Genomic DNA, 21,986 nt, shown 5'->3' with positions numbered 1-21,986 from the left:
ATTTTTTAGTGTATCTTGACACGTCAAATTAATTTACTAGGCTGGTTAAATAATAGGATTAATTATATATCAAACCAGAGGTGATGAACATGTAAAGTGTCAGGAGTGTTTCTTTATGTCTATCATTAATTACAGTATCCACATGTAAATCAATGTGAATTAGTGAGTAATATGTTATACCTTTTAATGTAATAATGATGCAACACAACATTCTCCTTGTGTATTTTGTAAAATGGAAAGTTGGCTGGAATATTCTACCTAGTCCTACACATTCATATCAGTCTGGGACTGTAAAATTTTCCAGACACCGGGGCCCCACAGATTGTAGACTCAACCAATTTCCTGATTTCTACGTGGTCAAATTTCAGGTTCGCCTATTTACAAAACCATTCCCTTCTTCCACGTTATTAAAAGAAATTCCAATATTGGTGCCAATGCTTCATCCCAGATGAGGGATGGATAGATAGATGATAGATAGATAGATAGATAGATAGATAGATAGAAAACACACCTCATTCTAAAAGAAACATAGTTCGTGTATTCCAAACATATTTTATTAGGAAACAATGAACAAATCAGTGAGTGCCTGCGACTTTCCCTATGGGTCTCCTAAGGCTGACATGTTTATATATCATTTTAACATAAAGGATCGGGGCGGGACACTAAAAAAGAAGAAAAGAAGAAAAAAAAAGGAATGTATTAGAGTGTGAAAGCATAAAAACAACCATAATATGTCCAGATAAATCTAACTCTTAACAGGAGATTGAATGAATGGACGTTGTGGGAAAAACAGTAGTAAACTTTAAAGCCACTGAAAGGTTTTAAATGCCTAAGGGAAAAATAAACATTTGCTTCCAATCATTTTCTCATTAAGCATTCTCTGTTAGATGGCAAACGCTAACTTAAAACCCAGGCTTTGACTTGGCGCCTTACACGCCGACCTAACCCACAGCCTGATCCCGGTCAAAGACAGCTCATTTGCGCTTCAGCTAATAGCACCTTGGCCCCACTACCGCGCCGCTGGTCTCCCATCGCCCGCGCCACCAGCCCTGGCCACAGCGCGGGAGCGTTGCTTCGCCCGGCCCGCTAGCCGCTAGCCTCTTCTAGGCCTTGACCACCTTCTCTGAGGCAAGAAGGGCTACACACACTGACAGATTTTCCGTTGGTGGTAGCTGTGGTGGTGGTAAGGCGTGTTTCCGGGCGCACTTAAAACCTAGCAGATTTCTCCAAGTAGCAGCTTCCCCTGCTCCGCCCCTAGGACTTAGGACCCAGCCCTCGCTGCCTCCTCTCTCAACCCGGTCCAACCCTGCCATCACCTCCTAACCTCTCCCATAGACTTTCAAGCCTCACACGGACTCGTGTTCCCCCGGTGCATATCCCAACTCCTGGGCGCCTGGCTCAGTTGAAGTTTATGTATCTCAGGACCTAATTACTCCCAATTACTGTTTAAGCTGAAGTCACGCATCCGCCAGGATCCCGCCCCATGCCTCCCTGAAGCTGCAGGGCACTTCATTGGGTGCCCTCGGGGAGAAGGTTCAAACTGGGAGGTGGGAGAGGTGGAGCTGCGGGAGGTGGAAGGCTCCTGGAGGAAGACCACAAACACGTGCAAAGAAATAAAAACCACCACGTGTGCGCGCGCGCGAGAGTGTGTGTATGTGTGTGTGTATACACGCGTGCGCGCGCGTCAGGTCAGGGCGCGGGCGCCAAACCCGCCGCAGGGGGCCAGGCGCAGGGGCTTCTCGGAGCAGGCGTGGCGGGAGCGCGCGGGGGGCGCGGGTACTTACACGAATGCGTGGTAGATGAACGCCCAGCCGCGGGGTCTTTCCAGCACGTTGTAGAGATAGTTCTGCACTCGCCGGTACTTGACGTTTCGCCGGCAGCTCTGGCTACTAGTGTAGGAGAGCGGCTTCCCCAGCAGGCTCATCCGGGCCCCCTGCTTGCCCCGGCGGCTCTCCCTCAGGCCGCCGCCGCCGCCGAGCGCGGCCGCGCGGGTGCCCAGCAACAGCAGGCCGTCGCCCCTGGCGGCCGCGGAGTTCAGCAGCACTCTGCCCCGGCCGGACTCCACATCCTTCATGCCGCTGCCCAGGCGCCCCCCGCCCGCCGCGGCCACCGCGCTGCTCTTCACCCAGAGCCCGGCGGCGCCGCCCTCCTCTCCTCCCGCGTGGTGGCGGGGCATGGCATCACCACGGGCACCGGGAGGGGGGTGCCAGCGCCTGCGGCGGGGGCAGTGGCCTCATGTGCGCCGGCGGGTTTGAAGGAGGAAGCCGGCGGCCGACGGGGCGCCCGCGTGCCAGAGACCTCCGAGCCGGGGGCGGGAAGCAGGCAGCCAGCAAACCACCGGGTCTTTGGGGCGGGGGCCGAGGGGGGTGTGCGGAGGAGGCCGAAGAGTCTCAATTTCTAGCAGCCTTTAGCTTCGAATTCGAAATCCGAAGTGTTTGGGGCGTCACTTTGAGAAGGTTTATCTTGCTCCCTCTCATTCCCGTGGCTACCACTCCCTCCTTCCCGAAGCGGCCCCAGGCCTGGAGCGGGGGTGTGAGGGGCGCTCCTAGGCGCGCTCCCACGCGCGCACACCCGACCGCAGGCTCCCCCTTTCTTCTCTCCTTCCACTCCCCACGCCCAGACTGTCTTCCCCCTCCCCCCACGGAGAACGGGCCTCCTGAGCCAATCTCCGGGGCAGGAGTTTGATTTGGTTCTCCCCAGGGATCTGGAGCTGTCCGGAAGGTTAAGTCTGCCGTGTGCCCTGTGGAGAAACTGGAGATGCAGGTCGCTGCGCTCACCCGCCGCTAAGCCGCCGCCGTGCCAAGTCCTGACATCCTTCTTCAGGGGGTGTGAACTGGAACTGCCCTGACCTGCCCTCCAGGTACTAGCTAGCCCGTTGGAGGAGATCGGGGCAGCGCTCCGGGCAGTGGCGCCTGGGTTCCCGCGCAGGGAGCAAGTCTTCGGTATTTCAGTGGGCACAATCGAAAGAAACTGTTGCCTAGTCCGCCAGTCAGGGACCCGGCTTCCCTCGGCTCACTCCAGCCTGCAGGCTGTGACTTTCCATCCTAGCATCCGACAGCATGCCCGCGAGTAACTGAACATCCTTCCCATCCCAGGGGTGGGGTGGAGGGGGGGGCGTGAAACTCCAAAGTGGCTTCTCGGCGGTGAGCGAGTTGCCCGGGGCTCCGCCTGACAGCCAAGGCTGGGAGAATGAACTCAGTTCCCTCCGTCAAGAAATTTCCATTTTAATCCGAGAAAGTCATAAAACTGCTAAGTCTCAGCAGTGGCGACAGTGGCCCCAGTGTCTGGGAGAGGAGTTCCAGAGAGTGGGAGCCCAGGGCGCGCCACCTTACCCCCATATGCTGTATTTTACATGATTAGAGACGTGCAGTGAGGAGCCACCGGTTGGGTCTCCCACCACCTCTGGCACCTGGGCGGCCCAACACCCACGCTTTTGGTGGAGTGGGAGGCCACAGTTCCTCTGGCTTTCAAAAACAGTGTCGGTAATAAAACATCGCCTTCAGCTTAAGGATGCCAGGCTTGGGGACTTCTTCCAAGAGAGTAGCTTTCCTTTCAAATATGAAAGAAAACAATCACCAAGTTAAGCCCAACTAAGCTTCCACCTCAACCATGGCAGATAGTTGCAAGGTGGGTTGTTCCGTGTGACTTCCTTCCTTAAATCTAAACCAATAATAAGGCAAAAGTCTTACTTCAGCTGTCCCCGCCCTTCCTCGAGATAAATACTCTACCAACTCCCTCTGATACAGACACCCACGCCTGCGGCAACTATTTTCTGCTTTTGGTAATAGCTTCATTTAAACGATTTGTTTTTATTTTTTATTCTTATCGCTCCTGGTCACCTCAGGACCTCGCTTTCCCCCCAAGCTTCTGAGCAGCAGGCACTAGCTCCCAGCTCCGTGCAGCTGGCAGCGGTGCCACGTGACTGTGAGCCAGGCACCAACACTCAGAGCCACTCTTGCTTTCCCCTAATACACTTCACACCCACGCACTGTGGAGGTGCGAGAGAGATTGCTCCGTGCCCTGCCATTCTGGGCAGATGCAGATCGCGTTCTGGAATGAGCTTTCCAATCCTAGAGCTGCGCGGGGACCCCGACTGAAGGCGGGGGGAGTTCGCTGTTCCTATATTTAGATTCCCCATGGAGTTTCTGTGCAGGGGCTTTCAGGGTGAAGGATCTAGAGACTTAAAATGACTCGTGTACCCGCTTTAAACTTGAAAACCAAGGTTTTTCGCAGGCAGTAAAATGAAAACCACTTCCTCTAAACCAAGCTGTTTTCCTTGTTAGACTTCTACTACAGCGGTCAGGTTACTTCCATCTCATGTCGCAGTTGGGCAGGAAGTCTCAGGAACGCGAGGCACAGGGACATGTTTCTCTGGAGGAGAGCCAGCTGCTTAATTTTCAAATAATGCTTTCCTGGGGCGCAACAATAATACTAGTGAAATTGTGATGCTGATTGAGTAAATCCCAATAAACCTTTAAAAAATTAGCTCTGCTGATTGGTAGGGATTTAGAGCTTAGACACACAGCACAGAGATGGGGATCCGCCCATGTATTCACCAATACTTAGTGTGAGGGTTGCTAGGAACCCAGAAACCTCGCTTCCCCCTTAAACGTTCCTTCCATTAGGTTTGCATCTTCAAAAGGGGTGGTCAGACAAAACAGCACACAATTTGGCATCAAACACCTCTGCCTGCTCCCACTGGGGAAGACTGGTCTAGCTCCAAACCATAACCATCCTATCTTTCCATTCCCAGGAAAGAAAGGCCAAGTGAGGCTGCTTCTCCGAGAGATTCTTTGTGCCATATTTTCTTTGCCACCCACTAACTTTCCTGGATAGACAGGAATTAACTTTGGGGGAAAATAAAGTGTTGGTGATTAAGCTTTTGTTGTTCCTTTGAATACAGATGTTGCTAGGAAACCGATTTTTATTTTTTATTTTTTTGCTGAAATATCAGTAAAGAGGGTAGGCATAGTGATCCATGAGTAAAACAATATAGTATATAGTCTACGCATATAATCATATTAGAGCATTATGAAGAAATAAAGTTAAAGGTAATGAAAACCAGATTTTTCAAAGGCAAATGTTAATTGTTAGTACACAGTTTGTGAGTACATGGGCCTTTCCTATCCTTTGAGATGGATTTACTTTTACCCATTCCTTTTCTACAAATTGTGTGATGCCTTTCTGAAATTAATGATCCTGGAAATTTACTCTCTGAAGTCTGTATGAAGGTGATTTCAATTGAGCATAATTAGAAATATTTGATTTCAATGTGTTTCATATCCTATTGTATTTTTCTTCTGAAAGGTACTCTGGAGTAGTAATATTGAAAATGCAATACATGAGCTAGAGAAGCACACAAAGACTTTCAGTGCCTGCAAAGGAGACAGGATAACTAGATCTGGTCTGGGTTCACAAAAATGTCAGTGACCCCATTCTCTCTTTCTTTCTTCTCCATGTCCTCCAATTTCCCCCAGTCCTTTCAACACAATGTATACTACCATCAAATGGTGTTCATAGTTCTGATGAACAGGTGTAAGTGCCGCTGTTAAGTAATACAGGGGCACTTTGTTATGGTGTGAGATTCCTGGGCTAATCAAAGCAGTAAGAATAAACAGAATCATTATACCTTAGAGCAAAAAATAACTAACTATTGCAAAAATGAAAATTCATGGTTGGCTTCTGTTCAACAATTTGCCATGTAGTCTTGGAGTAGAACTGAAGACTCTAAACTTCTAACTAGAGTGTCCTTTAAGCTACATCATTCTTGTTAGTCTTTATTACCCTTCCTTCAAATCATAAACCAATAAGCAAAGCAGTTATACTTTCTTACTTATGCTTCTATTAGTGTATTATAGTTACACATAATAGTTTGGTTCATTTTTACTTAATCATACATGAATGAAATTTAATCTGCTCTATTTCAGTCCCCAGTATTTCCCTTACCTCCCTCTGTTCTCCTTCCTCTACTCTGCTGGTCTTCCTTCCATTTAGTTATTTATTTTTAATTTGTGATTTATAGATATACATAAAGGTGGAATTCACTGTGGTATATTTATGCATGCACATAGTGTAATTTTGTCAAATTCATTCCACTTTTCCTCCCCTTTCCTGTCTTTTCTCCCTCCCCTTCATTCATCTTCTTCAACTCCACTGGTCTTTCATTTACCTTTATCCACTCACTCCCTATTTTTTCTCCTTAGTTTGCTCTAGTTTCTAAATATAAGACAAAACTTGTGACTTTCTGAATCTGGCTTATTTCACTCAGAATAATGTTGTCCAGTTTCATCCATTTACTAGCCCAAATGCCATAATTTTTTTTTCTTCTTTATGGCTGAGTAAAACTCCATTGTGTGTGTGTGTGTGTGTGTGTGTGTATTTTTCCTTAATCCATTCATTTGTTGAAGGGCACGTGGGCTGGTTTCATAACTTGGCTAATGGGAATGTGCTGTTACAAACATTGATATGGCTGTATCACTATAGTATATGGATTTTAGTTCTTTGGGGTAAATACTGAAGAGTAGGATAGTTGGATCACATGGCAGTTCCATTCTTAGTTTTTTAAGGAATTTCCATACTGTTTCTGGAGTAGTTGTATTATTTTGCAGTCCCACCAATAATGTATGAGTTTACTTTTCTCCCCATGTTATTTGTATTGTTGATGACAGCCTATATTGTTGATTCTGACGGGAATGAGAAGAAATCTCAGTGCAATTTTGATTTGAATTTCCCTGATTGCTGGGAAAATTGAACATTTTTTTATGTTAGTCATTTGTGTTTATTTTTTCACAAAGTGTGTTTAATTCTTTTGCCTACTTATTGATCGGGTGGGTTGGTTATTTATTTATTTATTTTGGTTTTAAGTTTTTTGAGTTCTTTTTATATTCTGAATATTAATTCTCCATCAGAGGATTAGCCTTCAAAAGATTTTCTCCCATTCCATAGATTCTTTCTTCATGCTTTTAATTATTTACTTGTGTGTGCAGGAGCTTTTAAATTTGATGCTGTCCCACTTGTTGATTCTTATGGTATGCTTTGTAGGTATCTTATTGTAACCATTTGTTTAGAAATCATATTCGCCTCCTAATATTTTAAGTGTATCAGTACAATGTACCACAGTACCACTTTTTTTTGTAAATCAAGAATTGTTATCTTTAAGAGATATGATACAAGCTTCACAAGAAGTCTCTCCAACAGAGAATCCAGGACAATTTCAGAGATCCTCTGAGGCTGGCCAGATTGAACAAAGGTGGCAACACAATCAGAATCTCAGGCCTACATCACACAGCCAATGAGGTATGGCCCCTTCAGAACAGCATTTTCACTAAGGATACAGAAAAAATGTATGTGTGAATATGTGTAGCTGTAAGGAAAATGCTGGTAGGAGCGCAGAGAAATAGTGCTTCAAAAAGAAAGCACTTCAACAACTTAGTGAGACCCTGTCTTAAAACAAAAACCAGAAAAGGTCTGGGGATGTGGCATAGTAGTGGTAAAGTGCGCCTGGATTAAATCACAATCACCTATAACAAAATTTTCTTTAAAAATAAGGAAGGAAGAGGAACAGAGGGAGGGAGGGAAGGAAGGAAGGGAGAGATCCAGAGAGAGATGGAGAAAGAAAGAGGAAGGAAAGGAGGGAGGGAAGGAAGAAGGAGGGAAAGAAGGAATGAAGGAAAGAAAAGAGCCTCAAAAATTCTGTTTTATTTCAGTGGCTATCAAAATTTATTTGACTAAGAATTACTAAAATATTATGCTGATCACTTTTTTCAAAGAAAAATAATAGCAAACACTTAGTATTTGTTCAGAATGTGGTGGGTACTTTGGCTTAAATAATTATTTCACTTGATTCTGACAATAACTTCAAAAGCATAAACTACAATCATACCCAATTTATAGGAGAAGAAACTCAGGTTAAGATAGTTAATAATTTTTGAAACTGGCAAGAGTTGAGCCTATACAGTCAAACTTATGATTATTATTATTTAGTACAAAAACAAAGTTTTAGCACAAAAATAAAACCCGGATTTTAACTAGTGATCTTATTTTAACTTTTGAAATTAAAACATAAACAACTGCATCTTTGTAGTTTCTCTTTACAAATGAAAAAGTATTGGAAAGTTTCTCTGTGTTGTTTTAAAGCAAAATTGGGGGTTTCATTTCAAACACAGAAATAGCTTCAATTTCCTTTTCACTTTTCCTGTGGCTGTAAGGGTTTCAATGTGTTTATACTATTTTTATTGATATATTAAAAACAGTCCTGAGCCTCACAGTATGAATTTCTTGAGATTATGTTCACATTTTATTTTTCCTAATGCTATTTTCTGTTTTACTAATAAAACCCTATTTATTGTATTTGTCTGTACCTGATTTAATTTTTTTTTCTGGCATGTTCGTATGACAGTATGACTATCTTTTAGTCAGCTATTTAAACACATCATTCAGGAAGTACTTTGAATAAGTTACTTGATCTTTTTAAGATCCATATATTTAGAAACTGAGTAAGTTGAAACAGAAGATCTCCTCTGAGCTAGTGTCCTGGAAAATTTTGTTATAATTCTGTGCCCTCTAGTGGTACTTACATTTTACCATTATTTTTCCAAGTTAGGGAAGCATCCTTTATGAGGCTCCCAAAACATATTCATCCCTTCAATGGGCAATCGGTAATCATCAGGTGCAATACTAGCAGGACTGTTACAGAGGTGGGAAATATACCTTATCATGTTCACAGACTCGTGTGAGAGATGGATAAACAAGTAAGTAATTATAATTTGGTGATGAGTTCAGAGAGGTTTATACAAAATCTCATAGGAACCTGTGGAGGATTTCTTGAAGAATGTAATAAATGAGCTAAGTCTTAAAGAATAACTATGATGAATACTGAAGACAGAGCACTCAAAGAGAAGACATTTGAGGAAACATGCAATCTGGAGAGCTGATCATGCTTTGAGAATGGTGAGTAGTAGGATTCTACTGGAGTGCAGTTACATTTTTAAGATGTATCTGTAAGGAAGAAGCAGGAGAAGTAGGGCAGGACTCTATGGCTAAGGGTCTGGGCAAAACTTTGGATTTTATCCTGACAAATTGAGAGCCACTGGAGAATCTTAAGCAAGAGACATGTCACACTCTTATTTCTACTTTCAGAGAAAATGTTGATGTGGATTGAGCACCCATGAGAGGTACACACTTCTCTAAGACAGGGGAACCAAAGATAAAATGGTACAGTGTTTATGTTGAAAGTTAGTGAGAGCTCCCTAACAATCCAAGCCCATATCCTAAACCTAACTTCCAATTTTCAGGCATGAGTGTCTGAGTAGGTAGTGGTATCACATACATAATTAGGAGAGATTCAAGGGGAGTTCATCTGGGGAAGGAAAATATATTGAGTTGAATTGGCGTTGAGTTTGATGCCAATTGGTAGTTGAGATGTTGGATTGATGGTTGTATAAACAGATCTGCAGCTTGCAGAGAAGTGAGTTTAAATTTGAGAATCATTAACATATTTATAGGGTGAAATCAATAGGTTGAGATCAGATTACCTGAGGAAGTATGTTTTAAAAGGAAGAAACCTGAAGGCCCATCCCTGATGAGCACAAGTACTTAAGATATGGAAGCTAGCAGCTCCAGCTTAAAAGAAAAATCCTGTAAAGAATTTGGAATTTTGGATTTATCAAGAAAAATGTAATTTGAAGAAGTTGCTTTTGTTTTATTCCCGAATTATAGAAATAAAAATCAGGTTTGAGTGGAGAGAGGAAAAACTTGAAGATGAGGGAGTGAGGGTAGTTATTTTGAAGGTAAGGAAGAGGAAGTAGCAAGCAGAGCGCTTGGGTCTGAGGAAGACTCTAGACAAAAAATACAATGGTCATCCACCCAAGACCTGAATGGCTGCTTCAGCACTCTCATAGGTCCTGGCTGAGTTAGCATAGGCATTTGAATAATTGAGTGACAATTTTGATTTATACTATTTCACTTTTAATTGTGAGGTTTGAGACAACTTAAATATCTTCTGAGTATATGCAGTATGATATTTTTTAACAAAAAACACCATTTTATACCTAACATTTTCCAAAAAGTTCAAGTTGATAAAAACACATTATTATGTTTAAATTATCATGATAAAAATTTGTGATGGATAAACTGTACATTTTTGCTTAATTTTAGCTATAATAAGAGGCTGAGGAACTGACTGGATCATTCAGGAAAAAAAAATTGTTCAACAGGGTTATCAAAATGTATTGCTAGGAGCTAGAAGAGATACTCAGAGTCCCTCAGGTAGGTCAGGAGTTGGCAAAAGCAGAGACGTTCAAGTTCTTGGAGTTTCAACGTTTAGTTTTTTCCTTTTGTATATGAAGTTTCTGTGTAAAATTATATTAGTAGAAAAGTTGTTAAAAATTATGATTGAAAACTACTCAACAAAAGAATGTGCCTGTTTGTTGGGATACTTAGAGTAGCACATCCTACCCTTTTGAGTTGTGGCTCATAAACAAAATGACAGATGAATAGCCTACTGGAGCAAAAGGAGAAGGCCAATGACAGAAGTGATAGGCTTGAGATTCTGGCCATCCTGAGTTCTACAGCACTCTGGGTGGACTGTAGATTATGGCAAGAGTTAGGATCAAAATGCTACAAGAACAAACCAAACTTCTGGTAGGAATCTTGTTAGTTAAAAGAGCTAATTTAGAGCAAGAGGCTAATATGCCTAGCAGGAAGAGCAGAGGAAAGTGGGGTTTCCACCAAGCTGCAGTTTGCCTGTGTAAAATTTTGAGAAGATACAACAAGATAAGTTCAATGAAGTAGAGGTAGTATTACTTCAATGTGTTTTCAAGGTAATTGTTTTTGCTTTTGCATGATATTTTGCACTTGAGGCTGAAGCATATTGAGAAATAGAGGGACAAAGCTGATAATTATTTTAAGGAAGAAGATGTTTCTTAATGTGAATAGGAAGATCAAAAATGAGGAAGAAGCTAGGGAACAGTAGACACAATATTGTTTTGGGTAATGAGAATTGAAAATGGAGAAATAAGTAACAATAAGTATTTAAGTATTTAAAAATGTGTTTGTATTAGTGCATTATAATTTACATAATAGTGGGTTTCATTATGCAATATTTGTACATGCACATAACATAATTTTGGTCTATCTCATTCTTAGTGCCTTCTTTTTCCTTCTCTTCTTGCCTTTACCTGATCTGCTTGATGTACTCTACTGATCACCATTGTTAGTAGTAGTAGTATTAACCTTATTATTATTTTAATTAGTGCATTAAAGATATTTTAAAATATGCTCAGAATTTGGAGTCAGAAAAGCATAAACTATGGGACCTGGTTCCTAAATCTCACTAAATATGCATTTGACAAATAATAATATGTAGACAACAGGGATTTTGTGAGGATTAGTGTAATAGTTTATGTAAGGGCCTTAGCAAAATGTGGACTCATTCGGGAGTGGGCTGTCACTCAGAGGCAGAGCGCTTGCTTAGCATGTGTAAGTCAATGGGTTCAATCCTTAGCACCACATAAAAATAAACACATAAAATAAAGGTATGCTGTCTACTTACAACTACAAATAAGTGAATAAATAAATAAATATGTGGACACATGCTAAGTGCTCAGTAAATGTTGACTACTGCTACTTATATTCATGCTTATCAAGATTTATTTTGGATCCAACCTGTGAGTAGCCTGTAATTTGAAATGATAGCTGATTAATTTTTTAAACATCAAATTTTCTAATTGTTAACATTTGGCTAAATGTTAACACTTAACAGTCACAAAAGATTAGAAATATGAACTTATAAAAAAAGAGTAAACCTTACAATAACGCAGAAGTGAAACTTAAAATTTTGCAGATGATTGCTTCCAGGGTACTATTGTATTTAAATTTAACCGAGCATGTATTTACTATTGTGAAGTTTAAAAACAAATGAAAGCAACTATACCTGATAATATACCAGGCTATACATTCATGGATATATATTTTATTAAATGTTACCAGGCATAACAAAACAAAGGAAACCTTAATGTATATAGCTTTGGGATGTTACTCTGCTTCTAACAACTATATTCAAGTGGTATTCCTTTCTCTTTAAAATATATATTTTAGATGTCTGACAATATGGTTGAATTCATTACTCCAGAATATCTGTGAATTTATGATTCTAGAGTGTCTCTGGATGACAGAGGTTTGAGAATTGATGTAATTCTTAAGAAAACAAAAAAGCATGCTTATAATTTTGCATACAACTTAGAAGATTCACTGACCATTGGAAATAATTAGTAAAACCTGAGGTTTGTGGTTCTTAGATTATGAGAATATTATTATATTTTTCTTAAAAACATTAATTTAGTTATTTATGTTTCATGTTTGCAATGGGGGTATTAACATCTAGATCATGGGATTTTGTGAGGATTATGTGTAATATTTTATGTAAGGACCTTAGCAAAAACATGAGACAGGGCCCCCATATGTTGTCCAGGCTGTCCTCAAACTCTTTTGCTCAAGCAGTCCTTCTGATTCAGCCTCCCAACTAGCTGGGACTACAGGCATGTGCCACATGCCCACCTCTTTAAAAAGTATATATATATATATATCTATATATCTATATATATATATATATATATTTTTTCACACATTTATATATATATTTTTAGCTGATACAGAAAACCACAAAGATTATACATATTAATAAGTTACAATGTGATGTTTTGAATGTATATATTGCACAATTAGGTTAAGCATTATCTATCTCTTTGAACATTTATTACTTCTTTATGATGAAAACATCCAAAAGCATTTGCTATCTATATGACACATTTGTGGTCTACAGTTATTCAACTTCTTTCTTTCTTTTTTTTTAAAGAGAGAGAGAGAGAGAGAGATTTTTAATATTTATTTTTTGGTTTTCGGTGGACACAACATCTTTATTTTTTTATTTTTATGTGTTGCTGAGGATCGAACCCAGTGCCCCGGGCATGCCAGGCGAGCGTGTTACCGCTTGAGCCACATCCCCAGCCCCCAACTTCCTTATTTCTAATTACAATTTAGTATCCATTTTTCAGACTTTCCCCACCCTTCTCTACTCCCTATTCTCCCCAGCCTCTGGTAACATTCATTCTACTGTCAATTTCCACAAGACCAACTTTTTTATATCTTGCATATGAGGGAGATCATGTAGTACTTTTCTTTTTGTGCCTATTTTCACTTAACATAATGATCTCCATTTCTATTCGTGTTGTTGCAATGACAGGATTTCATTTTTTTTTTTTTTTTGGTCTGGCTGAATACAAACATCTTTGAATTATAACAAGCTATTTTGAAATTATAGCAACTTAATGTGATTATAAAAATAAGAAAAAAGAAACAGAAAATATACTAATAAAAATTCTAGGCATGTACTCGTTTCCTTCCCACATGTTAAATTTTCAATATCCTACTTTATATCTTTCCATATTGCCAGTGTAGTCATTATTATTACTTTGAATAGTTTTGGTTTTTAGTCTTCATATTGAAGATATCAATGGTTTATGTACCATGTTTATAAGATAAGAGCATTCTGAATTTTTTGCATAATTACTCTTACTAGTGAGCTTTACACTTTCCAATGTTTTATTCTTATTGATTTTTTTTTGTCAGTTTGAAGCACTACCTTCAGCATTTCTTTTAAGACAGATCTGCTAGAGACACATTTTCTCAATTTTTGTTTGTCTGAGATTGTCTTTATCCGTCCTTCATATTTAAATAGATTTACTGAGTATAATATTCTTGGTTGGCAGGGGTTTTCTTCCCTTAAGTCTTGCAAAATATCTCATGCCACTCTCCTGGCCTATAAATTCCTTCTGAAAAGTCTGCTGTGAGGCAAATTGGTACACCCCTATGTTTTGTTTTTTCCTCTAGCTGCCTTCAGCATCTTCTCTACCTTTCATCTTTGAGAGCTTGATTATAACATATCGTGGAGAAGACTTGATTGAGCAATTTTTTTTTCTACCAGGTATTGAACTCAGGAATGCTTAACCACTGGGTCACATCCCCAGCCCTTTTAATTTTGAGACAGGGTATCACCAAGTTGCTGAGATTGACTTTGAACTTGCAATCTTCCTGCCTCAGTCTCTCTAGTTGCTGGAATTATAGGCATGCACCACAGCACCTGTCTTGGTTGAGCTACATTTGACTGACTTTGGACCTTCCTGTACTTGCTATTGATATCTTCTGTTTCAAATTTCACTGAGCATGTATTTAGTTTAAGGATTCCAGTATCATTACATGAAATTTTCTCCATTTCTAAAAGTTTCTCTGTCAGGTAATGAATTATTTGTGTTTTGAAATGCATTAAGTTTCCATAAAACAGCATTTTAAATTCTCCATCTGAGGATTCATCTCTACTGGTTACCATCTGGTTAAGTGTGTGGCATTGTATTTTTACCATTAGGTGAGGTCCTGGTCTCCTGAAAGCTCTTGCTTGGTATGCAATGTCCTTTGGGCATTTAAGGATTTATGTATTCACTGCAGTTTTTGTAATCTCTCTTTGTGCCTGTCTTGCCAGAAAATTTAAGCAAGCTGTTTATTTTCTCTGAACCTGTAACTATTTCTGCTATTTCAGCACTAGATCACACCTAAGTCCAAGTTTGCCATCAGTTCACAATTGGAATGTTGTCACTGTTTCACTACTAAAGGATGACTTAAGCCCAGGTTTATCTAAAGTTCATAGTTGGTGTGCTGTACAACATGACCTGAGGGAGTACCTAGAAAAGAGTAGTTGATACCCTCAAGCCTCTCCCTGGGATTGAATTTGGCCTACGTGCCTCATCTACATTCATGGCCTGTGGTTAGATACTGAGTTATTCTGCTTGACTAGGCAGAATCACCATATATGGACTAGCCATAAGCTCCTGGGCCATTGTTGTGGCCAGCAATGCTGTAAAGCTGTATTACATCCTGAGCTCACAACTTACAAAGACATAAATTGCTCTGGGGCAGGACCAAGGCCCACATTGCTAAGGAGTGCCCACTGTTGAGGTGGACTAATGGCCAATGACCCCTGCAACCAGCCACATAAGTCCAATGGACTGGGGCTGAACAGAAGTCCAATGGACTAGGGATGTTTGTCTCTGCCTGGCTCAGGGATGTTTCAGAGACTACATCTACAAGCATTACCCTGGGCATAGGAGTCATTAGGAACTGCCCAGTGTTAGGTTTTACTATTCTGGCAATGATTTACAAGGCAAAGTCTTGGGATGACTACCCCAGCCTACTCCCAGGAAATGGAATCTTAATCCATGCCTGCTGCCTAATGTTGGGGTAGTGATGGCAAAGGTATTCTCCTGGATATATATATATATATATATATATATATATATATATATATATATATATATATATATATATTCATAACATATGCTGGACCAGGTTATGCTCAAGTCTCACAAATGCAAGAACCTGCAGTCTCAGTGGTACACTAGACCCACACCACAACTACAACTGGTAGTGATGCAGGCTAAAACATAAGTCCATTCCACCAATTATGGGCTGGTCTAGAACCTTCATTTATAAGCATAGGGCTGGGGATAGCTTTGTTACCCACAGTTGGTGGACTAGTGGTGGAAATAGTCACTTGGTCACCAAGGCTAATGCTAAGCTTGGTCACACCTGAATTTCATAGTCCCAAGTGTTTGTATAGTCTGGGGAAGAGAGATATGCCCCAGGTCAACTTCAAGGCTGGCAATGATGTAGAGCATAAGCTGTACCTACTGAGTTACAAGTCTCTTCCTGATACTGGAACAGATCTAAAAGCTTTGTTTGTGTAATCTGACTTAAATGTAGAGGACTTTGGCTTCTTCCTGGTCCCGTCTGGCACCAAAGCAGGTGTGTCTCTGAGCTCCAAGACAAAGTCCTATGTTTGCATTCATGCCCTGCTCCTCATCAGGTGGAGTCTTGTTCCCTGCTCTGCTGCCTGAGGTTGGAGGAGACAGTCAACTACCTCACCAATCAGTTCTAGGGTCTCAGTCTTTGGGTATTGTCCTGAGGGAAAGTTGGACTCTGTCCAGCACTGAATTTCTTCATGATGGCTTAATGCCCAATTTCATGCCTAAGGCATGGACTTAATTTCCTTCTCCTCCTCTCTAGTTTTTTAATACTTTTTTAGTTGTAGATGGACACAATACATTTATTTTATTTTTATGTGGTGCTGAGGATCTAACCCAGTGCCTTCCACATGGAACGCGAGCACTCTACCACTGAGCTATAACCCCAGCCCCCTCCTCCCCTGTTTAAGTCAGTTTTTTTCATTGCTGTGTCTAAAGGACCCCACCAACACAATTGTAGAGGAGATTTATTTGAGGGCTCATGGTTTCAGAGGTCTCTATCCATAAAAGGCTAGCTCCATTGATATTCCAGGTGAGGCAGAACATCATAATGTTCATGGTGGGAGAGTGTGGCAGAGGGAAGCAGCTCACATCATGGTGATCAGGAAGAAGAGAGAGAGTTCTCTACTTGCCAGATACAAATATGTATCTCAAAGCCATACCCCAATTCCCACCTCCTCCAGCCACACCCTACTGCTTCAGTTACCACTCAGTTAATTCCTATCAGAGGATTAATTAATTGGGTTAAGACTCTCACAACTCAATCATTTCTCCTCTGAACCTTCTCACATTGTCTCACTTGTGAGTTTTTGGGGTACAAAAAGCTCATATCGAGCGCTGAAGTTTCTGCCAGCCGTGCAAGCACCGTACTCAGGGCTGAATTCTGGATTCGAGATGGGGGAAGGAAGCGGTCCATCTCGGTTCTCCACACCGGTCAGACCACAGAGGAGGCCAGCGGCCACCATGTTGGAAAGCTGACGTCACCAGCCCTGTTTTCGACTGACCGCAGCTCATTCAGCCATAGAACAGGTAATTTCAGGCTGCCATTTGCCTGCGGCTTGCAGACAGATTGCTAGGGTTCAGTGCCTGGGTGCTTCTTAGAACCTGATCTTATCAGAGCGAACACCGAGCGCGGGGCGGCCGAGTTCCGGCTCCCGGAACCGCCCTGGCCCAGGGCTGGGGAGCCTGCGGAGGCTGCTTCTTGGACCCTGCTCCTATCAGAGCATACACCAAGCACTAAGTGGCCGAGTTCCGGCTCCCAGAACTGAGCCCGCGGGGACTGCTTCTTGGAGCCTACTCTTATCGGAGCATACACCGAGCACGGAGCGGCCGAGTTCCGGCTCCTGGAACTGCCCTGGCCCAGGGCTAGGAGCCCGCGGAAACTGCTTCTCAGTCCGGGTCCTGTTGAGGGCCGGTCAGGACTCACACGTTGCTTTGGTTGCCCGGCAAGGGGAACGAAATGCTGCCATTCACGTAGGATACCAACATGGCAGAGATATGATGTCATCAGAAAGCGGCGGAGAAGAGAACTTCATCAATACCAGCGGCGACAGAAACAGTTGGTCTCCTGGTAGGGGGGGTGAGGCACAGACACCCGAGTCTCCACGATTTGTCATTGAGCCAGAGGGGAGGAGCCGGGCCGCCGCCAGCGCCCAGAGCAGGCCCAGCGGCTCGCCAGCGTGGTGACCATGTGACCCCAATTGGAGAGGGGGCGGAGTGGAGCCGCCACCCGTGCCCGCAAGGTGGGCAGACCCGCGACCCAGTGGTACATGGGCGTGGTAGGAGGGGCAGGGCAGAGCCGCCGCCCGCGCTTGCAAGGTAAACAGACCTGTGACAGACTGGCGGGTCAGGCCCAGTGGCCTGCCAGCGTGGTACACACGTCACCCCAACTGGAGTAGGGGCAGAGCAGATCCTTCGCCCACGCCCGGATCAGGCCCTGCCAGTGTGGTGGTCACGTGACCCCAATTGGAGTGGGGGCGGAGCGGAACCGCCACCCATGCCCGCAGGGTGAGCAGACCTGTGAACAACCTGCAGATCAGGCCCAGGGGTCCACAGGCGTGGTAGGAGGGACAGGGCAGATCCGCCGCCCGCGCCTGCAAGGTAGGCAGACCTGCGACAGACCAGCGGATCAGGCCCAGGAGCTTGCCGGTGTGGTACACACACCACCCTAATTGGAGTAGGGGCAGAGCAGAGTCGCCGCCAGTGCCAGGAACAGGCCCAGCGACCTGCAGGCGGGGTAGTCACGACACCCCAATTGGAGTAGGGGCAGAGCAGAGCCACCACCCGTGCCCGAAAGGTGGGCAGATCTGCGACCGACCAGCGGGACAGGCCCAGTGGCCTGCCGGTACGACAGACACATCACCCCATTTGGAGTAGAGGCAGAGTAGAGCCGCCGCCCGTGCCTGCAGGATAGGCAAACCTGCAACCGACCAGCGGATCAGGCCCAGTGGCCTGCCGGCGTGGTACACTCGTCACCCCAATTGGAGTAGGGGCAGAACAGAGCCGCCGCCAGCGCCCAGAACAGGCCCAGTGACCTGCCGGCGTGGTAGCCATGACACCCCAATTGGAATAAGGAGAGAGCAGAGCCGCCGCCCGCGCCTGCAGGAAAGATACGCAAGCAGTATGAAAAGACAAGGAAAGAAAGGACCACAAGCAATGCAGGTCAACGCAACTTTAGAAGAGGTAACAGCTGCAGCAGATGGAATGTCAGATAAAGAATTCAGGATATACATGCTTCAGATGATCTGGAGTATCAAGGAAGACATTAGACTGCAAAATCAGACAATGAAAGATCACTTCGACAATGAATTACGCAAACAAATCCAGGAAGCAAAGGATCAACTATACAGGGAGATAGAGGTTATAAAAAACAAACAAACAGAAATCCTAGAAATGCAGGAAGCAATAAACCAACTTAAAAACTCAATGGAGAATACTACCAGCAGAGTAGAACACTTAGAAGATAGAACATCAGACAATGAAGACAAAGTATTTCAACTGGAAAAGAACATAGACAGCTCAGCAAGACTGTTAAGAAACCATGAGCAGAACATCCAAGAAATATGGGATAACATTAAGAGACCAAACTTAAGAGTCATTGGGATACAGGAAGGTACAGAGCTCCAAACCAAAGGAATGAGCAGTCTATTCAATGAAATAATACGAGAAAACTTCCCAGACTTGAAGAATGAGACAGAATCCCAAATCCTAGAAGCCTACAGGACGCCGAATGTGCAAAATCATAAGAGATCCACACCTAGACACATTATAATGGAGATGCCCAACATACAGAATAAGGAGAGAATTTTAAAAGCTACAAGAGAAAGGAAGCAGATTACATTTAGGGGTAAGCCAATCAGGATAACAGCTGATCTTTCAACACAGACTCTGAAAGCTAGAAGATCCTGGAATAACATATTTCAAACACTGAAAGAAAATGGGTTCCAACCAAGAATTGTGTATCCAGCAAAATTACGCTTCAGGATGGAAGATGACATTAAAACCTTCCACGATAAACAAAAGTTTAAAGAATTCGCAGCTAGAAAACCATCTCTTCAAAACATCCTTGCCAAAACATTACAGGAAGAGGAAATGGAAAATAACAATGAAAACCAACAGTGGGAGGTAGGACAGTAAAGGGGGGGGGAATAATCAAAGAGGAAAACAAACCATGTTTAGTAACAAAAATGAACAAATATGGCTGGAAGAACAACCCATATCTCAATAATAACCCTAAATGTTAATGGCTTAAACTCACCAATTAAGAGACACAGGCTAGTAGAAGGGATCACAAAACAAGACCCAACAATATGCTGCCTACAGGAGACGCATTTGATAGGAAAAGACATACATAGGCTGAAGGTGAAAGGTTGGGAAAAATCATATCACTCATATGGACTTTGGAAACAAGCAGGAGTCTCCATACTCATATCAAATAAAATAGATTTCAAGCCAAAGTTAATCAAAAGGTATAAAGAGGGACACTACATACTGCTTAAGGGAACCATACACCAACAAGACATAACAATCATAAATATTTATGCCCCAAACAATGGTGCAGCTATGTTCGTCAAACAAACTCTTCTCAAGTTCAAGAGTCTAATAGACCACCATACAATAATCATGGGAGACTTCAACACACCTCTCTCGCCACTGGACAGATCTTCCAAACAAAAGTTGAATAAGGAAACTACAGAACTCAATAACACAATCAATAACCTAGACTTAATTGACATATATAGAGTATACCACCCAACATCAAGCAGTTACACTTTTTTCTCAGCAGCACATGGATCCTTCTCAAAAATAGATCATATATTATGTCACAGGGCAACTCTTAGACAATATAAAGGAGTAGAGATAATACCATGCATCTTATCTGATCATAATGGAATGAAACTGAAAATCAACGATAAAAGAAGGAAGGAAAAAGCATACATCACTTGGAGAATGAACAATAGGTTACTGAATGATCAATGGGTTATAGAAGACATCAAGGAGGAAATTAAAAAATTCTTAGAGATAAATGAAAACACAGACACAACATATCGGAATCTATGGGACACATTGAAAGCAGTTCTAAGAGGAAAATTCATTGCTTGGAGTTCATTCCTTAAAAAAAGAAAAAACCAACAAATAAATGATCTCATACTTCATCTCAAAATCCTTGAAAAAGAAGAGCAAAACAACAGCAAAAGAAGTAGAAGGCAAGAAATAATGAAAATCAGAGCTGAAATTAATGAAATCGAAACAAAAGAAACAATTGAAAAAAATTGACAAAACTAAAAGTTGGTTCTTTGAAAAAATAAACAAAATCGACAGACCCTTAGCCATGCTAGCGAAAAAAAGAAGAGAGAGAACTCAAATTACTAGCATACGGGATGAAAAAGGCAATATCACAACAGACACTTCAGAAATACAGAAGATAATCAAAAACTATTTTGAATACTTATACTCCAATAAATTAGAAGATAGTGAAGGCATAGATAAATTTCTTAAGTCATATGATCTGCCCAGATTGAGTCAGGAGGATATAGACAACCTAAACAGACCAATATCAATTGAGGAAATAGAAGAAACCATCAAAAGACTACCAACTAAGAAAAGCCCAGGACCGGATGGGTATACAGCAGAATTTTACAAAACCTTTAAAGAAGAACTAATACCAATACTTTTCAAGCTACTTCAGGAAATAGAAAAAGAGGGAGAACTTCCAAATTCATTCTACGAGGCCAACATCACCCTGATACCTAAACCAGACAAAGACACTTCAAAGAAAGAAAACTACAGACCAATATCTCTAATGAACCTAGATGCAAAAATCCTCAATAAAATTCTGGCGAATCGGATACAAAAACATATCAAAAAAATTGTGCACCATGATCAAGTAGGATTCATCCCTGGGATGCAAGGCTGGTTCAATATACGGAAATCAATAAATGTTATTCACCACATCAATAGACTTAAAAATAAGAACCATATGATCATCTCGATAGATGCGGAAAAAGCATTCGACAAAGTACAGCATCCCTTTATGTTCAAAACTCTAGAAAAACTAGGGATAACAGGAACATACCTCAATATTGTAAAAGCAATCTATGCTAAGCCTCAGGCTAGCATCATTCTGAATGGAGAAAAACTGAAGGCATTCCCTCTAAAACCTGGAACAAGACAGGGATGCCCTCTCTCTCCACTTCTGTTCAACATAGTTCTCGAAACACTGGCCAGAGCAATTAGACAGATGAAAGAAATTAAAGGCATAAAAATAGGAAAAGAAGAACTTAAATTATCACTATTTGCAGATGATATGATTCTATACCTAGCAGACCCAAAAGGCTCTACAAAGAAACTATGAGAGCTAATAAATGAATTCAGCAAAGTGGCAGGATATAAAATCAACACGCATAAATCAAAGGCATTCCTGTATATCAGCGACAAATCCGCTGAAATGGAAATGAGGACAACCACTCCATTCACAATATCTTCAAAAAAAATAAAATACTTGGGAATCAACCTAACAAAAGAGATGAAAGACTTATACAATGAAAACTACCGAACCCTGAAGAGAGAAATAGAAGAAGATCTTAGAAGATGGAAAAATATACCCTGTTCATGGATAGGCAGAACTAACATCAT

General features: G+C 42.0%; 1 protein-coding gene across 2 annotated transcripts in view; it reads right to left on the bottom strand.

Moving 5' to 3' along the window:
- Nucleotides 1-3,798, bottom strand: part of Kcnq5 (potassium voltage-gated channel subfamily Q member 5) — a 550,965-nt gene extending 547,167 nt beyond the window's left edge. The window contains exon 1 of one of the 2 annotated variants that reach the window (XM_046443015.2): nt 1,785-3,798. In XM_046443015.2, the coding sequence (XP_046298971.1) occupies nt 1,785-2,176 (392 nt within the window). In that variant the 5' untranslated portion in view covers nt 2,177-3,798. The remainder of the gene's footprint in view (nt 1-1,784) is intronic. The other variant, XM_046443014.2, reaches the window with a different exon arrangement.
- Between the last annotated feature and the right edge of the window lie 18,188 nt (nt 3,799-21,986).

The sequence above is a fragment of the Marmota monax genome, unplaced genomic scaffold (genome assembly GCF_021218885.2).
Source record: "Marmota monax isolate L192 unplaced genomic scaffold, Marmota_monax_Labrador192_F-V1.1 WCK01_AAM20220418_F8-fsc00091, whole genome shotgun sequence".
Lineage (NCBI taxonomy): Eukaryota > Metazoa > Chordata > Mammalia > Rodentia > Sciuridae > Marmota > Marmota monax.
The sequence above is the reverse complement of the archived record's forward strand: the minus strand, read 5'-3'. Positions and strand labels throughout refer to the sequence as shown.